This window comes from Cebidichthys violaceus, unplaced genomic scaffold (assembly GCF_023349555.1).
Source record: "Cebidichthys violaceus isolate CVI_PGR_0920_01 unplaced genomic scaffold, fCebVio1.0.p SCAF_11, whole genome shotgun sequence".
Lineage (NCBI taxonomy): Eukaryota > Metazoa > Chordata > Actinopteri > Perciformes > Stichaeidae > Cebidichthys > Cebidichthys violaceus.
In genome coordinates this window covers 4,937,324-4,954,906 of record NW_027176274.1, presented here as the reverse complement: position 1 = coordinate 4,954,906, position 17,583 = coordinate 4,937,324, and the positions used below count along the sequence as shown (strand labels likewise).

Sequence of the window (17,583 nt, the reverse complement as noted above, 5' to 3'; positions counted from 1 at the left end):
AACCAAATAGCAGATGCCATCTCTTCCACAGAGTGGTTGAGTCTTTCTTGCTCCCTTTTAGTTCAGGATACATCTTTATGGAACCCTAAACTACTTTGCTGTAATGTCTCTGAAAATCCTACTGTTAAATCCTTTCTGTTACTTAACGCGCCATTGGTCGTATAGCCTTGGGAAACTTTTTCTGTTCAAATTTGACAAAAGAGAGAAAAGATTGCTGCATGGCTCCAGTACATTCCCGACTAACCCAATTACTGGGGTTACAGATTAAATTCTTTAAAGTCTGCCTTTTCTTTCTCAATACAAAACATGCTCGACAGAGGGCATCCATTTCCAGTTTCCTCGGCCCGCCATTAGCTCTGTATGGGAGCAGCTGCCAGCCCAGTGAGGGCTCTTTCAGCCTTGTAGCACAGACTACAGCTAGGAGGATGATCATCTGTTGATCGTTTGAGTCTAATAGGCAGACATCATCTGAGGATTCTGTCAAAACTTTCTAATTAACTGAGACTGAAAAGATGGGAGTACTTACTGTTGCTATGCCTGTAAAGCACGTCACAAACAGTATATACAGTGATAACTGAAAAAGACTTCACATTGAAATTTGTAGTAATTTTTTAAACAATTTGATAAACAATTTGACAAGAGTCAAACTGCTTATTTTACCGTCTGAAGTCCTAACTGTTGCTTCCAAATGTTCTTTCGGGGCCGAGATCATAAAGCCAACGTTAGCTGCAGCTGTTGGTTGAACACGCTGTTTTTATCTGACTTTTTAACATTTCCAGCGTTGAGGTAAGAGGAGCTGAGCGTACTGTAAAAGGGTCTTACATAATGGCTACATATATGATGTTGTGCTAAAAGACTGATAATTTGTGCTCTCCTCAGAAATTGCCAGTGATGAGAGAAAACCTATAAGAGATATGGAAGACGGATATTAATGACAGAACTGGAGTACCTGGTGAGTTATGAAATCAGTCAGAGAGCTGTCACTCAAACACACTCAGACACAACCACACATATTGGGAATGTTGAATCAGGGAGAATTCTGGGGCGGCGCCGCTATTTTTGGAAGATAGCGTACGTAACTGCGGCAGCTGTCATTATCACTGTCACTCTCACTGGTCAGTTGTCATCTGTCAATCTTCGTCATTAGAAATGTATATACATATATGTAAGTGTATCACAAGTATGAGTCAAATACTCATAAATAGAAGCTCTTGACAGAGGCAAAAAAGTGATATATTAGTTAATTAGATTGACTGTAACCCTCTGGTCAGTTGGTCATTTGGTTGGTTGATATGCTTTTACGCAGCCATTCTCATTGGCTTTCTTAAACATTTATTTTTGGGGGGTGGGAGGGGCTTCTGTGTGTGAGAGAGAGAAACAAAAAGAGAGAGAATGAGTTCATGTCTTTTATTAAGGATTACTTGTGTTGCTGCTATTCAATAATACAAAAAAACACAGTTTGGAACAATTTATCTGTTTATTTAGCCAGGATCTTCCCAAAATTGTAGGCGGCGGGGGGGGATGGGGAGCACTCTGAACAGCTCTCTCACTGAAGCTGCTCCTGAGCGTAGTGTGCCATCACATCCTGGTATAGTTTTACTGGGTGAGTCGTGTCAATTGGTCTCTGGTTGAGTGCACTGGCCTACCTTGTTAATATAACATGCAGATTTAAAGTGATGTGGTCTTAAGTGTGAGCTTTATAAAAAAAAAAAAGGGGAAAGAAACATACTGAAAGGTGCCGGACACAGTTTCCGACGGCCCAAGATCTTTAAATATCTTGTTTTGGCCAACTAGCACTTTATAAAACTCAATTATGTTAAATTTGAAATTCTGCAAAAAAGAGAAAAGCAGCAAATTCTGCCATAAGGGAGGCTGGGACCAGAGAATGTTTGGCACTTGAATGTTCATTTTCTATTTACTGAAATTCTAATGATTTGTTGACAAATTAATTAGCTGACCAGTCATTTAAGCACTACAGTGCTTACTAACATGCTGTATTCACTATAGAGCAGTGGTGGGCCGTCAGGGCCAGCAAAGCCTTCTCTGCTGGCCTAGACAGAATCACAAAGTTATAGCTATTTTATAATTTAAGCATTTTTCACAAACACACTACATGTATTCTAATTATTTTTCCCATTAGCTTATTTTCTCACTGCACAGCTACTGTCTTCCTCAGTTGCTCTGCTTCCAGCCTGCAGCTCTGTTTCCAGTGCAGCTTGTTTTAAGTAGAGCTCTTATCCAATCAGATTGCACCTCTATGTTGTCTCTAAATACAAAAAAATCTGCCTGGAGGCCTTCAGACTTACAAGTGAATCCCTTTGCAGTTTAAGTAAATGGGAAGATATTGTTGATTGTCATAGTCTTCAACCAATCACATTTTTAGTTTGACATGTTGGGCGTATTCTTTGACATGCCAGAGCATTTTTGCTGACCTAGCCATACGGTCAGTGGGCTAGTGTGACATGTTGGGCGGTGACAATCCCAGTGCTACTGCCTCTATGGAGTGGACATTTTCGGCCCTCAAATGCATAAATACGTATTCCGAAATACAACTGGGGAGGCTCGACTGTCATCACTGGCGTCCATGAATCGAGAAGGACTTCTTACTGGAACTAAAACGCACGGATGTACTGAACAACCGTGTCATTAAACTCTTTATTAACAAAGAAAGCAGGATGGACTTTGTCTTTAAATAATGAACAGCAGCTTTGGTAAGTGAACTGCAGTAGCTTTAACTGCCATAAATATTATTTATGTCATTATTTAATATGCTTGTTTATATATTATTATTTGTACAACTTTTTTTTTTATGAATTATGGATTTTCGTTTGGTTTTATATGTGATAGGAACTATTGTTACATCCTATGTTGCGCTGGGGACACATTTAGCCGGTGCACAGCAACAAGAATACGCGCGAAGCGGCTACGATCTATACTCTGCGCAAAGTGTTAAAGTTAAACTGTTAAAGTTAAGTTTAAGTTTTTAAGTGATCTACTTTGAAGATTCATGTGTTTTCAAGTGGACTCATTGTCCCTCTCGGTGTTGGCAGACGAATAAATCCGTCAGTAACAACAACTAAGGTGTCGTGTATTTCCTGGAGGGAGTGACAGCGATACTACTCTGTTAATTTGTCTACCGTGTAGTTTTCATGATATGGGTAATATTGTTCCCTCTGATATGAATACTATTTGAATGGCCCGTGCTCTTGAGTGTGTGGCGGAATGTGTGCTTTAGCTGAATTGATTTTGACTATATGCATTGTTCGTTAATGACGCCGCATCCCGTCATGCGGGTATTCATGTACAGTATCTCCACCATGCAGTTAGATAGATAGATAGATAGATAGATAGATAGATAGATAGATAGATAGATAGATAGATAGATAGATAGATAGATAGATAGATCTACAGTTGGTGTATTTGTAGGTGCAGGGGCGTCGTTAGGCCTCGTTAGCCCCCCTAAAATGTTCTTCAGCCCCCCCCAATAATTTGGCATTATTGGCTTTAAAAAAATATATATTTTTTATTTTATTTTGGTGATGTCATTAGATTAAACTGTTGTTTCTCACATGGACACGTTATTTATCACTCTTAACATGCTACATATGTGCGTGCGTTTTGGTTTGTATGTTTTCTCTTCAAATTACAATTAATATATCATCATACTGAACGATATAAACGCCGGGCACTAGGACCTTGGGGAGGCTGCTGCGCTGGCTTTCTCACTCGTCTCTCGTCAACGACAGCCAGGATTATAGCCAAGGAGTTTAGCTCAAAGTAAATGATGCACGGAGTGAAATTGTAAGTACAGGTAGTTACAGAATGTGGCTATCTGTAGTTGTTAACGATTGTTACCTGCTTACATTTAGGTTTACTTGAGGCCAATGTAAGGGAATATTGTAGTGGGCTATGTTAACACTAAGCTAGCTAGCTAGCTAACTTAGCTATTTCGTTAGAAACTGTCTCCAGTGAGCAAGAGTGGGAACGAGCAAATTCGAAATACAAGAAATAACTATCGACATCTCTCTATTCTTTGCATTAATGTATCTCCCTAGTATTTCAAAACAATAATATCAGTCCCTATATAATGTTGTTGTTTATAATCAGTTAATGGCATATTTGACACTGAACTAGTTCATCTTTATCTCAGTGATAGTGTCCAAATGAGCATAAAATATCACTGGTATGTAAAAACTACACGGACCACAAAATAGATGTAAATGTTGATCAAAATCGTATTCCCTTCTGCTCATAATAAAACAAGTAAACAACTCAAAAGTTGACACTGTCAGGTCCATTCTCCATCCATTGTGTGCGGTTCCTTTAAGAATTAGGATTTGGGAGTGACGCGGATATGAAAGCTAGTTTATCCTTCTTTCCTTTACAAGCAGGAAAATTATTTCTCTCTTTATTTGAGAAAAGTTCATATTTGTGTTGTCAATTTTCACTATGTTATCATATACTGAATGCAAGCAAAATTACATTGCAAAATCACACACTTTCTGATGGAACCAATATATGAACTGTCTGAAACAATGGCTATCTGCGGCCCAAAAAAAAATTGCTGCGCACTGCGCGTGCAAACATGCCCCTCCCCTTGGGGCTAAGCCCCCCCTTCTTTGAATCCTAGAAACGCCCCTGTGTAGGTGTTGAGCTTCATTTTTACGAGTGAAGGCCCAGATATAAAATGCACGGCCTTCCACTGGTTTTGATAAGCTGTGAGTGGTAAGAGTGAATATTATGATCGGCGGTAGAATGTAACTAAGTATATTTGCTTAAGTACTGTACTTATGTTCAAATTCAAGGTACTTTACTTGAGTATTTCTCTTTTATTCAACTTTGTACTTTTTACTCCACTCATCTCTTGTTAATTGTTTGTAAATGTCTGTTTCTTAACACTATAAATACACAGAAATCAAGTTTACTTTCAATACAAATCCTGATGACTCATTTGGCTTGATATTGAGTGAGCGGGTCAATATGACCCTGAACAGCAGAGGTGTCTCATCTCTATTTTCAAGAAAAAAATACGTTTTGGTAGACTAATGCAATTTATGTCTAGGTTTTTCCAAAGTACGTAAAAAATAGTTTGAACATGTATTTTTCATGAAAACGAGTGAGTTATCCAAATTTAAATATGATCTAGGAGGGGTGAATAACTCCATTCCACTAAACACTGATTGAATTGTTAGTATTGGTGTTGGTGATGGGTACAAACTATATTTATTAGGATTTTTTGGTTTCTGACCACTTTTGGATGATTAAACATGAACGGGTCAAATTCACCCAGGAACCTCATTGCTGTACATGAGAAACAAACATAACAGGAGGGTTGAACAGATTCCAGTACTTCTTCTTTACAATTGTATTAATACAATGCATATTTAATTAGAGATCTAAAAACATAGAACATTGATTTGATTTTTTATTTGATTTTGTTTGATGGTGAGATGTCCCGTGGATCGACACTGGAGGTCAGGCAGATCGACGACGAGATGTCCCGTGGATCGACACCGGAGGGCTGGCAGATCGACGGTGAGATGTACTGTGGATCGACACCAGAGGCAGGCACATTGACAGGAACTCGAGGCAGAAGACGGTACTCGGGTTAAAGCTGGTTCGGGAATCAAGACGGAACCTCCATTTCCAGCCGCCTCCGAGTCGCAGCAACCACCGCCAGGCCAGCATTCTGTTCCATGGAGCCCCGACTCCGAGAGTCCGAGTCCGGTCCGCCTGAGCATCTGTGTCCGGAGCAAGTTTGGCAGTCCAGTCGGCCTTCAGAGCACCTGTGTCCGGAGCAGGTTTGGCAATCCGGCCGTCCGCCAGAGCTCCGGTGTCCAGAGCTCTTCTGCCCTCCGGTGCCGATACATGGGACATCTCACCGTCGATCTGCCTGTCCTCCGGTGTCGATCCACGGGACATAGAAGGGCTCCGGACACAGGTGCTCGGAAGGACGGCTGGACGACCGAACTTGCTCTGGACACAAGTGCTCAGACGGACCGGACTCTCGGAGTCGGGGCTCCGGGGAACAGGATGCTGGTCCGGCGGCAGGAACTGGAGGTCACTGCGGCTCAGAAGCGGCAGCTCGACACCTGAGGGCAGGCAGATCGACGGTGAGATGTCCCGTGGATTGGCATCGGAGGGCAGAAGGTCTCCAGACACCGGTGCTCTGGCGGACGGCCAGACTGTTGAACCTTCTCCGGACACAGGTGCTCTGAAGGTCGGCTGGACTGCTGATGGATCGTCGATCTGCCTGCCCTCCGGTGTCGATCCACGGGACATCTCGCCTTCGATGTACCTGCTCTCTGGTGTTGAGCTGCCACTTCCGAGCCGCAGCGACCTCCAGTTCCCGCCGCCGGGCCAGCATCCTGTTCCCCGGAGCCCCGACTCAGAGAGTCCGGTCCGCCTGAGCACCTGTGTCCAGAGCAAGTTCAGCAGTCCAGCCGACCTTCAGAGCAGCTGTGTCCGGAGCAGGTTCAGCAGTCCAGCCGACCTTCAGAGCACCGGTGTCCGGAGAAGGTTCAGCGGTCCGGCCGTCCGCCAGAGCACCGGTGTCCGGAGCCCTTCTGCCCTCCGGTGTTGATCCACGGAACATCTCACCGTTGATCTGCCTGCCTTCCGGTGTCGATCCACGGGACATCTCACCGTCGATCTACCTGCCTTCCGGTGTCGACCCACGAGACATATCACCATCGATCAGCCTACCTTCCGGTGTCGATCCACAGGACATCTCACCGTTGATCTGCCTGCCCTCCGGTGTCGAGCTGCCGCTTCCGAGCTGCAGCGACCTCCAGTTCCCACCGATGGGCCAACATCCTGTTCCCCGGAGCCCTGACACCGGGAGTCCGGTCCGCCTGAGCACCTGTGTCCGGGGCAAGTTCGGTAGTCCAGCCGGCCTTCAGAGCACCTGTGTCCGGAGCAGGTTCGGCAGTCCAGCCGTCTGCCAGAGCTCTGGTGTCCAGAGCCCTTCTGCCCTCCGGTGTCGATCCATGGGACATCTCACTGTCGATCTGCCTGTCCTCCGGTGTCGATCCACGGGACATCACGCCGTTGATCTGCCTGCCCTCCGGTGTTGATCCATGGGACATCACGCCGTTGATCTGCCTGCTCTCCGGTGTCGATCCACAGGACATAGAAGGGCTCCGGACACAGGTGCTCGGAAGGACGGCTGGCCGACCGAACTTGCTCTGGACACAGGTGCTCAGACGGACCGGACTCTCGACACCGGAGACAGCTCGACACCGGAGGGCAGGCAGATCGACGGTGAGATGTCTCGTGGATCGGCATCGGAGGGCAGGCAGATCGACGGTGAGATGTCCCGTGGATCGACACCAGAGAGCAGAAGGGCTCCGGACACCGGTGCTCTGACGGACGGCCGGACTGCCGAACCTGCTCCGGACACAGGTGCTCTGAAGGCCGGCTGGACTGCCGAACTTACTCTGGACACAGGTGCTCAGGCGGACCAAACTCTCGGAGCTGGGGCTCCGGGGAACAGGATACTGGCCCGGCGGCGGGAACTGGAGGTCGCTGCGATTGGAAGCGGCAGCTCGACACCGGAGGGCAGGCAGATCGACGCTAAGATGTCCCGTGGATCGACACCGGAGGGTAGAAGGTCTCCGGACACCGGTGCTCTGGCGGACGGCCGGACTACTGAACCTGCTCCGGACACAGGTGCTCTGAAGGTCGGCTGGACTGCTGAACCTGCTCCGGACACAGGTGCTCTGAAGGTTGGCTGGACTGCTGAACTTGCTCTGTACACAGTTGCTCAGGCGGACCGAACTCTCGAAGTTGGGGCTCCGGGGAACAGGATACTGGCCCGGCGGCGAGAACTGGAGGTCGCTGCGATTGGAAGCGGCAGCTCGACACCGGAGGGCAGGCAGATCAATGGTGAGATGTCCCGTGGATCGACACCGGAGGGTAGAAGGTCTCCGGACACCGGTGCTGTGGCGGACGGCCGGACTGCTGAACCTTCTCCGGACACAGGTGCTCTGAAGGTCGGCTGGACTGCTGAACCTGCTCCGGACACAGGTGCTCTGAAGGTTGGCTGGACTGCTGAACTTGCTCTGTACACAGTTGCTCAGGCGGACCGAACTCTCGGAGTTGGGGCTCCGGGGAACAGGATGCTGGCCCGGCGGCGGGAACTGGAGGTCGCTGCGGCTCGGAAGCGGCAGCTCGACACCGGAAGGCAGGCAGATCGACGGTGAGATGTCCCGTGGATCGACACCGGAGGGCAGAAGGGCTCCGGACACTGGTGCTCTGGCGGATGGCCGGACTGTTGAACCTTCTCCGGACACAGGTGCTCTGAAGGTCGGCTGGACTGCTGATGGACCGTCGATCTGCCTGCCCTCCGGTGTCGATCCACGGGACATCTTGCCATCGATCTGCCTGCCCTCTGCTGTTGAGCTGCCACTTCCGAGCTGCAGCGACCTCCAGTTCCCGCCGCCGGGCCAGCATCCTGTTCCCCGGAGCCCCGACTCAGAGAATCCTGTCCGCCTGAGCACCTGTGTCCAGAGCAAGTTCGGCAGTCCAGCCGACCTTCAGAGCACCTGTGTCCGGAGCAGGTTCAGCAGTCCAGCCGACCTTCAGAGCACCGGTGTCCGGAGAAGGTTCAGCAGTCCGGCCGTCCGCCAGAGCTCCGGTGTCCAGAGCCCTTCTGCCCTCCGGTGCCGATACACGGGACATCTCACCGTTGATCTGCCTGTCCTCCGGTGTCAATCCACGGGACATCACACCGTTGATCTGCCTGCCCTCCGGTGTCGATCCACGGGACATAGAAGGGCTCCGGACACAGGTGCTCGGAAGGACGGTTGGACGACCGAACTTGCTCTGGACACAGGTGCTCAGACGGACCGGACTCTCGACACCGGAGACAGCTCGACACCGGAGGGCAGGCAGATTGACCGTGAGATGTCCCGTGGATCGACACTGGAAGGCAGGCAGATCAATGGTGAGATGTCCCGTGGATCGACACCGGAGGGTAGAAGGTCTCCGGACACCGGTGCTGTGGCGGACGGCCGGACTGCTGAACCTTCTCCGGACACAGGTGCTCTGAAGGTCGGCTGGACTGCTGAACCTGCTCCGGATACAGGTGCTCTGAAGGTCGGCTGGACTGCTGAACTTGCTCGGACCGGACTCTCTTGAGTCGGGGCTCCGGGGAACAGGATGCTGGACCGGCGGCGGGAACTGGAGGTTGCTGCAGCTCGGAAGTGGCAGCTCAACACCAGAGGACAGGCAGATCGATGGCGAGATGTCCCGTGGATCGACACCGGAGGGCAGGCAGATCGTCGGTGAGATGTCCCATGGATCGACACCGGAGGGCAGAAGGGTTCTGGACACTGGTGCTCTGGCGGACGGCCGGACTGCTGAACCTGCTCCGGACACAGGTGCTCTGAAGGTCGGCTGGACTGCTGAACTTGCTTCGGACACAGGTGCTCTGAAGGCCTTCAGCAGCTCGGAAGCGGCAGCTCGACACCGGAGGTCAGGCAGCTCGACGGTGTGATTCCCGTCGATCGACACCGGAGGTCAGGCAGCTCGACGGTGTGATACCCGTGGATCGACACCGGAGGTCAGGCAGCTCGACGGTGTGATTCCCGTGGATTGACACCGGAGGTCAGGCAGCTCGACGGTGTGATTCCCGTGGATCGACACCGGAGGTCAGGCAGCTCGACGGTGTGATTCCCGTGGATCGACACCGGAGGTCAGGCATCTCGACGGTGTGATTCCCGTGGATCGACACCGGAGGTCAGGCAGCTCGACGGTGTGATTCCCGTGGATCGACACCGGAGGTCAGGCAGCTCGACGGTGTGATTCCCGTGGATCGACACCGGAGGTCAGGCAGCTCGACGGTGTGATTCCCGTGGATCGACACCGGAGGTCAGGCAGCTCGACGGTGTGATTCCCGTGGATCGACACCGGAGGTCAGGCAGCTCGACGGTGTGATTCCCGTGGATCGACACCGGAGGTCAGGCAGCTCGACGGTGTGATTCCCGTGGATCGACACCGGAGGTCAGGCATCTCGACGGTGTGATTCCCGTGGATCGACACCGGAGGTCAGGCAGCTCGACGGTGTGATTCCCGTGGATCGACACCGGAGGTCAGGCAGCTCGACGGTGTGATTCCCGTGGATCGACACCGGAGGTCAGGCAGCTCGACGGTGTGATTCCCGTGGATCGACACCGGAGGTCAGGCAGCTCGACGGTGTGATTCCCGTGGATCGACACCGGAGGTCAGGCAGCTCGACGGTGTGATTCCCGTGGATCGACACCGGAGGTCAGGCAGCTCGACGGTGTGATTCTTGTGGATCGACACCGGAGGTCAGGCAGCTCAACGGTGTGATTCCCGTGGATCGACACCGGAGATCAGGCAGATGGACGATTAGCCGCTGTTGCTAGCAGTCGGTTGCTCCGAGCCTGGAGTGGACCGAAGCATGTGGCAGCGGTGGCTGCGCCGCGATGGTCTGCGTTGTTGAGGCGTGTGAGAGAGATAGAAGAGATGGGGCACGTTTCTGTCACGTCTCTTTCGTGACAGAAAGCTGAAACACCTTGTCTCCTTCTTCTCAGCCTTCTCCTCCTTCACTATCTTTTTCATCTCCTTCTTTTTTTCCAGTCTTTTGGAGAAGAACCACTTCTTCTTTTTCTCCACTGGCAGACAGACATGTAGCAGGACTTTGTTGTCCTCTCTCAGCTGATATATGTCTGCTTCCTGGCTCTGATGGATATCGCACAACATGTGGTTCCTAGCGATCTGTTCTTTCAGTTGATCGGTCAGACCTTGGTTGACGGCTTGCATGTTAAAGAGCATGTTTTTAGAGTCTTTCAGGTTCAGCGAGAGGCTATCGTTCTGTTCGCTGAGAGCAGAGAGTTTTTCTTCGTAGTCTTCAACCATGTTGTTGTAGTTGATGATCGCTGTCCCCTGCAGACCCTTCAGTTTGTCTATGCGCTCGTCAGCGACCATGAGACTCTTCTGTAGACGGCTTGATTTCACTTCGCCATCATGGACCCTTTGACAGAAGCTCCACTTTGCACAGTCAGACCTTTGTTTGGATGCCTCCAGGTCTCTGACAAGCTTTCTCAGGCGGTCAATCTCGGTGTTGGCAAGGGTGAGCTTCACTTCAAGGGGATTGACTTTCGGAGGAGGTCGGCCCTGAGGAGCGGCACCGGGTGTAGCGGCTTGCAGCGGTGGGGAGACGGCACCGGGTGTAGCGGCTAGCAGCGGTGGGGAGACGGCACCGGGTGTAGCGGCTAGCAGCGGTGGGGAGACGGCACTGGGTGTAGCGGCTAGCAGCGGTGGGGAGACGGCACCGGGTGTAGCGGCTAGCAGCGGTGGGGAGACGGCACCGGGTGTAGCGGCTAGCAGCGGTGGGGAGACGGCACCGGGTGTAGCGGCTAGCAGCGGTGGGGAGACGGCACCGGGTGTAGCGGCTAGCAGCGGTGGAGAGACGGCACCGGGTGTAGCGGCTAGCAGCGGTGGAGAGACGGCACCGGGTGTAGCGGCTAGCAGCGGTGGGGAGACGGCACCGGGTGTAGCGGCTAGCAGTGGTGGAGAGACGGCACCTGGTGTAGCGGCTAGCAGTGGTGGAGAGACGGCACCGGGTGTAGCGGCTAGCAGTGGTGGAGAGACGGCACTGGGTGTAGCGGCTAGCAGCGGTGAGGAGACGGCACTGGGTGTAACAGTAGGCTTTATTATGATGCTACTGGTGCCCTTAGCATTGCAGACGGTGATCCTGCGCTCAACGTTCTTGCGGATGTCCATGGTATCAACAAACAAGTCTTTCGGTAGAATATGTGTCTTTAAAAAGACTGTTGTTGAAGAGTCTTTAAAAAGACTGTTGTTGTAGAGTCTTTAAAAAGACTGTTGCTGTAGAGTCTTTTAAAAGACTGTTGTGTGTTAAAGATGGCCTCTGGTAGATTATCTCTGGTAGGTATACGCCGACTGTCCTCAACTGATAGCTGTGAAGATAGCTCTTAGTTTGAAGCCAAACATTTCATCTCCATGGATACATAGCAGGGAGGAGCTGCATTTCTGTTACCAAGGAGACGGAAAGCTAGACTTGTTTCTGTGTTTAAATGCTCCAAATGAGTGTCCTCGAGTTTATGCAAATCTCTCTGTGCCAACCACGTGTGTGTTATCCAGACTTTATGCAAATTATTCTCTGCCAATGTAGTAGGAATGTAGTAGGAAATGCTACATGTTTAGTTTTTATTAAAACAGCCCCCCCCCCCCCCTTTTCTGTTAATAATTGAACTATTCTAACACTCTTCAGACTTTCTACTGAGGTAATACACGATCAGTACATGGCGCTTTGGTGCTGCTGTGGATCCATTAGAGAGAACGTAGCTACAGGCTCCGCTCATGCGCAGCTCAGAATAAAACTAGCTCTGGCCTGAGCATGACGCTAATGTTGGTCCTCTCTCTAATTAATGCCATGCATGCCATGCATCCCGTCATGCGGGTATTCATGTACAGTGTCTGCACTCTGCAATTAGTGTATTTGTAGGTGTTGAGCTTCATTTTTACCAGTGAAGGCCCAGGTATAAAATGCGCGGCCCGCCACTGCTATAGAGACAGATTAATCCCTTCAAACAAGCCCTTTTACTGAAGTCTGATTTATTCCAAACATGAGCTCACAGTAGAAAAAACAACTGTGTTTCTGTTTATCATCAGAGTTCCTGCTGCCAAGCCTCTGCAACAAAATGTATGGGAGGACACCGTGGCGATGCAGACTGTTCCATAGACTCTGGCCCACAGCAGAGGTCTTTGTCCTGGTAGTGTTAGCACTATTCTGTAGTTCTGTTGCAGAATAGAGATGGAGTCAACATTTGAAACAATCACTGCAGGTGCTTTATCCACAGAGCTCAAAACTAAGTTAACAGTATAATAAGCAGCGGTGTCTGTTTTTGTCCGCAGCATCGCCTCCTCAGACGCTCCAGCCTCCACAACAACAGCTGGAGACTGACAACCAGAGGAGAAGACTCACTGCAGAATAGGTTTCACACAAAGTTTCAGTGCTTCACATTAACACATATTTACCGCACTTCACTGTATTGTTGAACATTGACATCGGTGTCACGTTGGCTGCGTATGATGAGGGAGAGCAGAGAAGCCCTCAGAAACCTCACAGGAAGCAACGAGACTCGTTTCACATCACTCAGTGTTTATCAGGAAAACAAAACTTCTGCAATAAATAAAATCAACTCTAGAAGTCCTGTTATCTCCCTCCATGTTGTAGCCCTGCCAGAGCTCCAGATGGGACTGCAGAGGAGGTTGATGAGGTGGTGGGGTTCAACGCTCCCACTGAGGAAGAGGAGGAAGCTGCGAAGAAGAGAGCAGACAAGGAGAACAACAAATTGCCCATTCTCACCGCCTTTCTGGTCCAGGCGGTGTGCCAGAAATTGGCCAACCGTGTCAGGTCTGGACACCTTTGTTGGTTCTAATTGTTCTTATTCAAACCCACAAACAACAATAACGAGAGCAGGGTTGGGTATTGAAAGTCAATCATATTTTGGTAATGAAGTGTGGCTTTATCAAATAATGGCAACGCTGTCTGATCAGACCCGTTTATTCATTGGACAGGTCCTATTTTTAATTGTAATTATTTATCAAACTTTAGGCAATGACCTCTCCAGCCTCTTGTCTGTCACGTTTATTGACCACACGTCTGTGTTTCCTCTCTCTCTGTAGTGTCAAAACGCATCATGTCCGTCAGAGCGACGTCATGCATGTCATTAGCTCCCAGAGCCTCAGAGGTCAGCAGCTTGACTGGTTGAGTAAATATGCAATGCACACACAAGAAAACAAAGCTGTTGATTTTACTTTGTAAAAGGACATACGTCTTGAGTCTCCTCATACAATACACCCTTAATTTCACACCGTGCTGTACACAAAGGCAAAACACTTCCTCCCCTTTCCAGCATCTTCTCCGCCTTGCAAGCACAAATACTAATTAGTATAACATGTTCTACATTCATATCTTGATTGATTTAATGTTTAAACGCAGAGTATTTGAAAATTCAGATATATTGAAGGGTGAGTTTGACATAAAAATAAACAGAACACAACATATTTCTCCCACATCCCTAGTAGTGTTGAAAGATGCAGGTGCGCAGATGGGAGGACCTCACCAAACCTGCCTCTGAACCTGGCGTCTGGAGCTTCAGTCCAGCAGAGGCTCCAGGATAACCTGATGGTAAGATCATCATCACATGATCAAACACACACACACACACACACACACACACACACACTGTCTTTGTTTGTATGCTGTTGTTGCAGGGTTACCCCATACAGTATATAACTGACATCATGTTGTATCTGTGCTGCTCTGCAGGAGACAGAGCTGGACTTCAGGTGGTACCATTGTGCCAACACATTCGGTTTCTGTGACTCTGCCCGGATGAGTGAAACACAACCAACATCCAACTGTCATCCACTGACCTGAAAGGTGGTTTGCTGAACATTGTACAGTCTTTAGATGCATTTTTCCTGCCTACAGATTCAGGCAGCCAATGGTTTCTGTTTATTTCTACACAATGTGAAATTCTGTTTAGAGACTCTTAAAACGTAGGACAAAGAAAGTCTTGATTACTTTTAGTTGCATGCTTCAAGTTTGAGCTTAATTACCACACAATGGTGATGCAACCGACAAAAATCAGCATTCAGTGCCACGTTCAGCTAATTTCAACTTGTGCTGAAACGCGTGGTTGATAAATTGTTTGTCATAAACCTTTTTTTATTTTCAATTTACTGGTTGTTGTTCATTTATTGAGCAAAAGCACAAACCACTTTCTGGAACCAGCTGCCTTCTTCTTCCTCCTCTGATTTCTGAGTGCTAATGTTGCATCTGAAGTCATTTCCTCCTTAAGAAGCTGAACAACCATGTGGATCTGTTCAGGGAGCCTGAACCAGACCTTCAGCTGGTTAAGAAATAACTATACAAATACATATTTGGTCTGTGTGTACCGTGTCACCAGCCTCTTCGGCTCTGGAGTGAACGTAAGATGATCACACTGAAGTCAGGCCGTCTGTCCTCCATCAGGTTCTCAGACACCTTACAGATGCATAACTGTGTAATGATGTCATTTTCTCTGAAAATCTTGTGTATTAGATGTTGATTTCTTAGGATTCGAAAATGTTTCTTGATATTTTTCTGAATCACTATTGTACTTTAAATACATTGTAAGTCAGATAACCTCCACATGTCGAGACGCTAACTGTTTTCTTCCTCCTGTCTCCTACTGCTGTCAGGACACCGCATGAGTGACAGGGTGAACCCAGGGATGACCACGCTGACCGCTGGCTCAGTTATAGTGATTCAGCAGTCACTCTGTCTGTGAGTGGCCTCAGTCAACAGCCCACATCCTCTTTTACCAGAGAAGAGTAAAAGGACAACACTCACACATCCCGAAGTCAAACTGATTCTGATGTTAGACTTTTTTTTTTTTTACCCAGTGAGTCCACAAACGTTTTGAAATCCATCCACTCTGGACTGACTGTAAGTATTTTGTGTCTGTACTCAGATGTGGCAGTGTGGTGATGGTGGGAATGATGAATGGTGAAGATGATCCAGCCCAGGTGAGAGGCCACAGGGACTCCACAGGGAAGCATGTTTCTTTCCCTGCTGCAGGTGGTGAACATAAAGGTGGTGTTTCAGGATGGACTACAAGCTCGTGCTGTGTCAAGAAGAAACAGGATGTCTCCTAGCCCTCAGGAGGAGGGGATCCTCCTTTCTTCCTGTCACAGGGAATTTCTCCTTGCCGCTGTCGCCTCTGCATCTGAACCAGGTAGAATTTGAACTCATCTCTCTCATAAATTGTTGTAGTTCGGCAATGGATTGGACTAGATGCCATTATTTTTACTGTAATGACATGGAGATGAGTTAGCCTGTATTTACTTGGCTTGCTCTCTCAAAACTACTGCCGTAATAAAATGAAAAAAAGTAAATAAATAACTTTAAGAATGACTTATGTGTATTTTATTACGTCTTAGTGCCAAGTCTTTTAAGTTCAGTAAACAATAAGGCCCATCATTTTCTTTAATGTCACCACAATAACACCATGTTTTATGTTAATAATAAACAAGTGAAATAAAAACAAGGAGCAAAAACAAAAGATGGTGACAGTATTCATGTGGCCACACACATCACACATATAAGTGTTGTTTTCTGATACATTTCGAAGTAAAGTTTTTACATTCCAGCCCAGTACCATGGCAGTTCTTTAAGTAGTCTCGTAATGTTAAAACACACAGGACTACATGTATCATGGGACCAGTGTTTCAAAGTGACGCGTCTGTGACAGTTATCCTAAACCTACGTGACTTTGTTGCTTGAACATAGCGTTCGTTTTGTTGCTTAAACCTAACTATATGTTGCTATTTTAAGGCCAATGATGTTTTTCCTGAACCTTAAGTGGTTTTGTTGTTTAAATCTAACTTTGGTTTTGTAGCATAATGTCCCTAAAAATAAGTTGAGCCTAATGACACAAAAACAAACTGTTGCTCATCACGAAACCAATAGATTGAATTGTGTGACTGTATCACAAACTGCCATAGACTCTGTTCTTTTAACGCACAGAAGTTGTGGGGCAGCTTTTTAGATTGTTACTCCTGGGAGTTAAGATAACTACACAACTCAATTACAGGCTTAGGCACTGATAACTATAGCTTTAGAACAACTGACCCCAATAAGTTCTGGCTCAGGTGATAATTACAAACAATAATTGATCTTAATAATTTCAACTGAACCAAAAAACACAATCCCAACAATACAAACTACTCCCATTTAAAACCAAAAACTGACCTCTACAGTAAAAGGAAGAGCCTTTTACACTCAATAAAACTATCAATGAAACAACAACTAGCGAATTATAATAACTTGAAATATCTATACGCCTCCTCAATACAAATTGGTAACAACATTGGTAATGTGTTCCTGCAAAACAATTACATTGCTAAACTCAAACTAAAATCTTTGCAATGTACCCATGGATGTACAGACAATGATCACTGCAATACTTTGATGCTAAAGAAAACTTTTAAGTGCTTTAAGTGGCATCTTTTTCTTCTATGATTCGATTAATGTCCCATTTATTTGGGATGGACGGCGGGGATTGTAAGTAACCCTGAATGACTCTGAGAAGAAGCTTAAGTACTTTAATTGCCTCCATGAGCTGTGTGTCACAACCACTGCTGCTGCGATTGTTGACTGTTTTGGTAAACAGGCCAAGTGGGTATTGTTCCTGCTGCTGCCTGATGGCTGCAGCTATTTCATAAACCCAAAGGTCATAATGCTACAAAAAGTTGTCAGGAACAGTCAGAGAGATTTATTTATCACACGCGGTACAGACGCTGCAGAATTGTAGAGCAAAGTGAAAGCGGATGATATTTCATACATGAAAGGTGTTATGTCCCAGACTGTCCCATTGGTTTATGTGCCTGGATCATTCTGCATATGCAATGATAAATGAAGAGGAATAAGAGCTCTGCCAAATAGTTTCTCAGCGTTTTCCTCATAAGGAAATCCAAATAGCAATGGCGTCCACATCAGTTTCTGCACCAATGAGCAAGAAATAATTGTACAATGTGTAA

At 47.8% G+C, this 17,583-nt stretch overlaps 1 protein-coding gene across 4 annotated transcripts; it reads left to right on the top strand.

Annotated features, from left to right (window-relative positions):
- The first annotated feature begins 12,670 nt into the window (after positions 1–12,670).
- LOC137890493 (uncharacterized) lies at positions 12,671–15,903 on the top strand. 4 transcript variants are annotated; one of them, XM_068734611.1, is made up of 9 exons: positions 12,671–12,752; positions 12,907–12,986; positions 13,229–13,408; positions 13,681–13,761; positions 14,083–14,185; positions 14,327–14,440; positions 15,244–15,328; positions 15,448–15,490; positions 15,623–15,903. In XM_068734611.1, exons 1-6 carry the CDS (start codon positions 12,693–12,695, stop codon positions 14,435–14,437), a joined length of 615 nt encoding a protein of 204 aa, XP_068590712.1. In that variant the 5' UTR covers positions 12,671–12,692; the 3' UTR covers positions 14,438–14,440; positions 15,244–15,328; positions 15,448–15,490; positions 15,623–15,903. The 4 variants fall into 4 exon arrangements, 3 of the variants coding, with proteins under 3 accessions (XP_068590712.1, XP_068590696.1, XP_068590704.1); XM_068734595.1 differs by lacking the exon at positions 15,448–15,490 and having other exon boundaries at positions 15,516–15,903; XM_068734603.1 differs by lacking the exon at positions 15,448–15,490 and having other exon boundaries at positions 15,244–15,421; positions 15,516–15,903.
- The last annotated feature ends 1,680 nt before the right edge of the window (positions 15,904–17,583 follow it).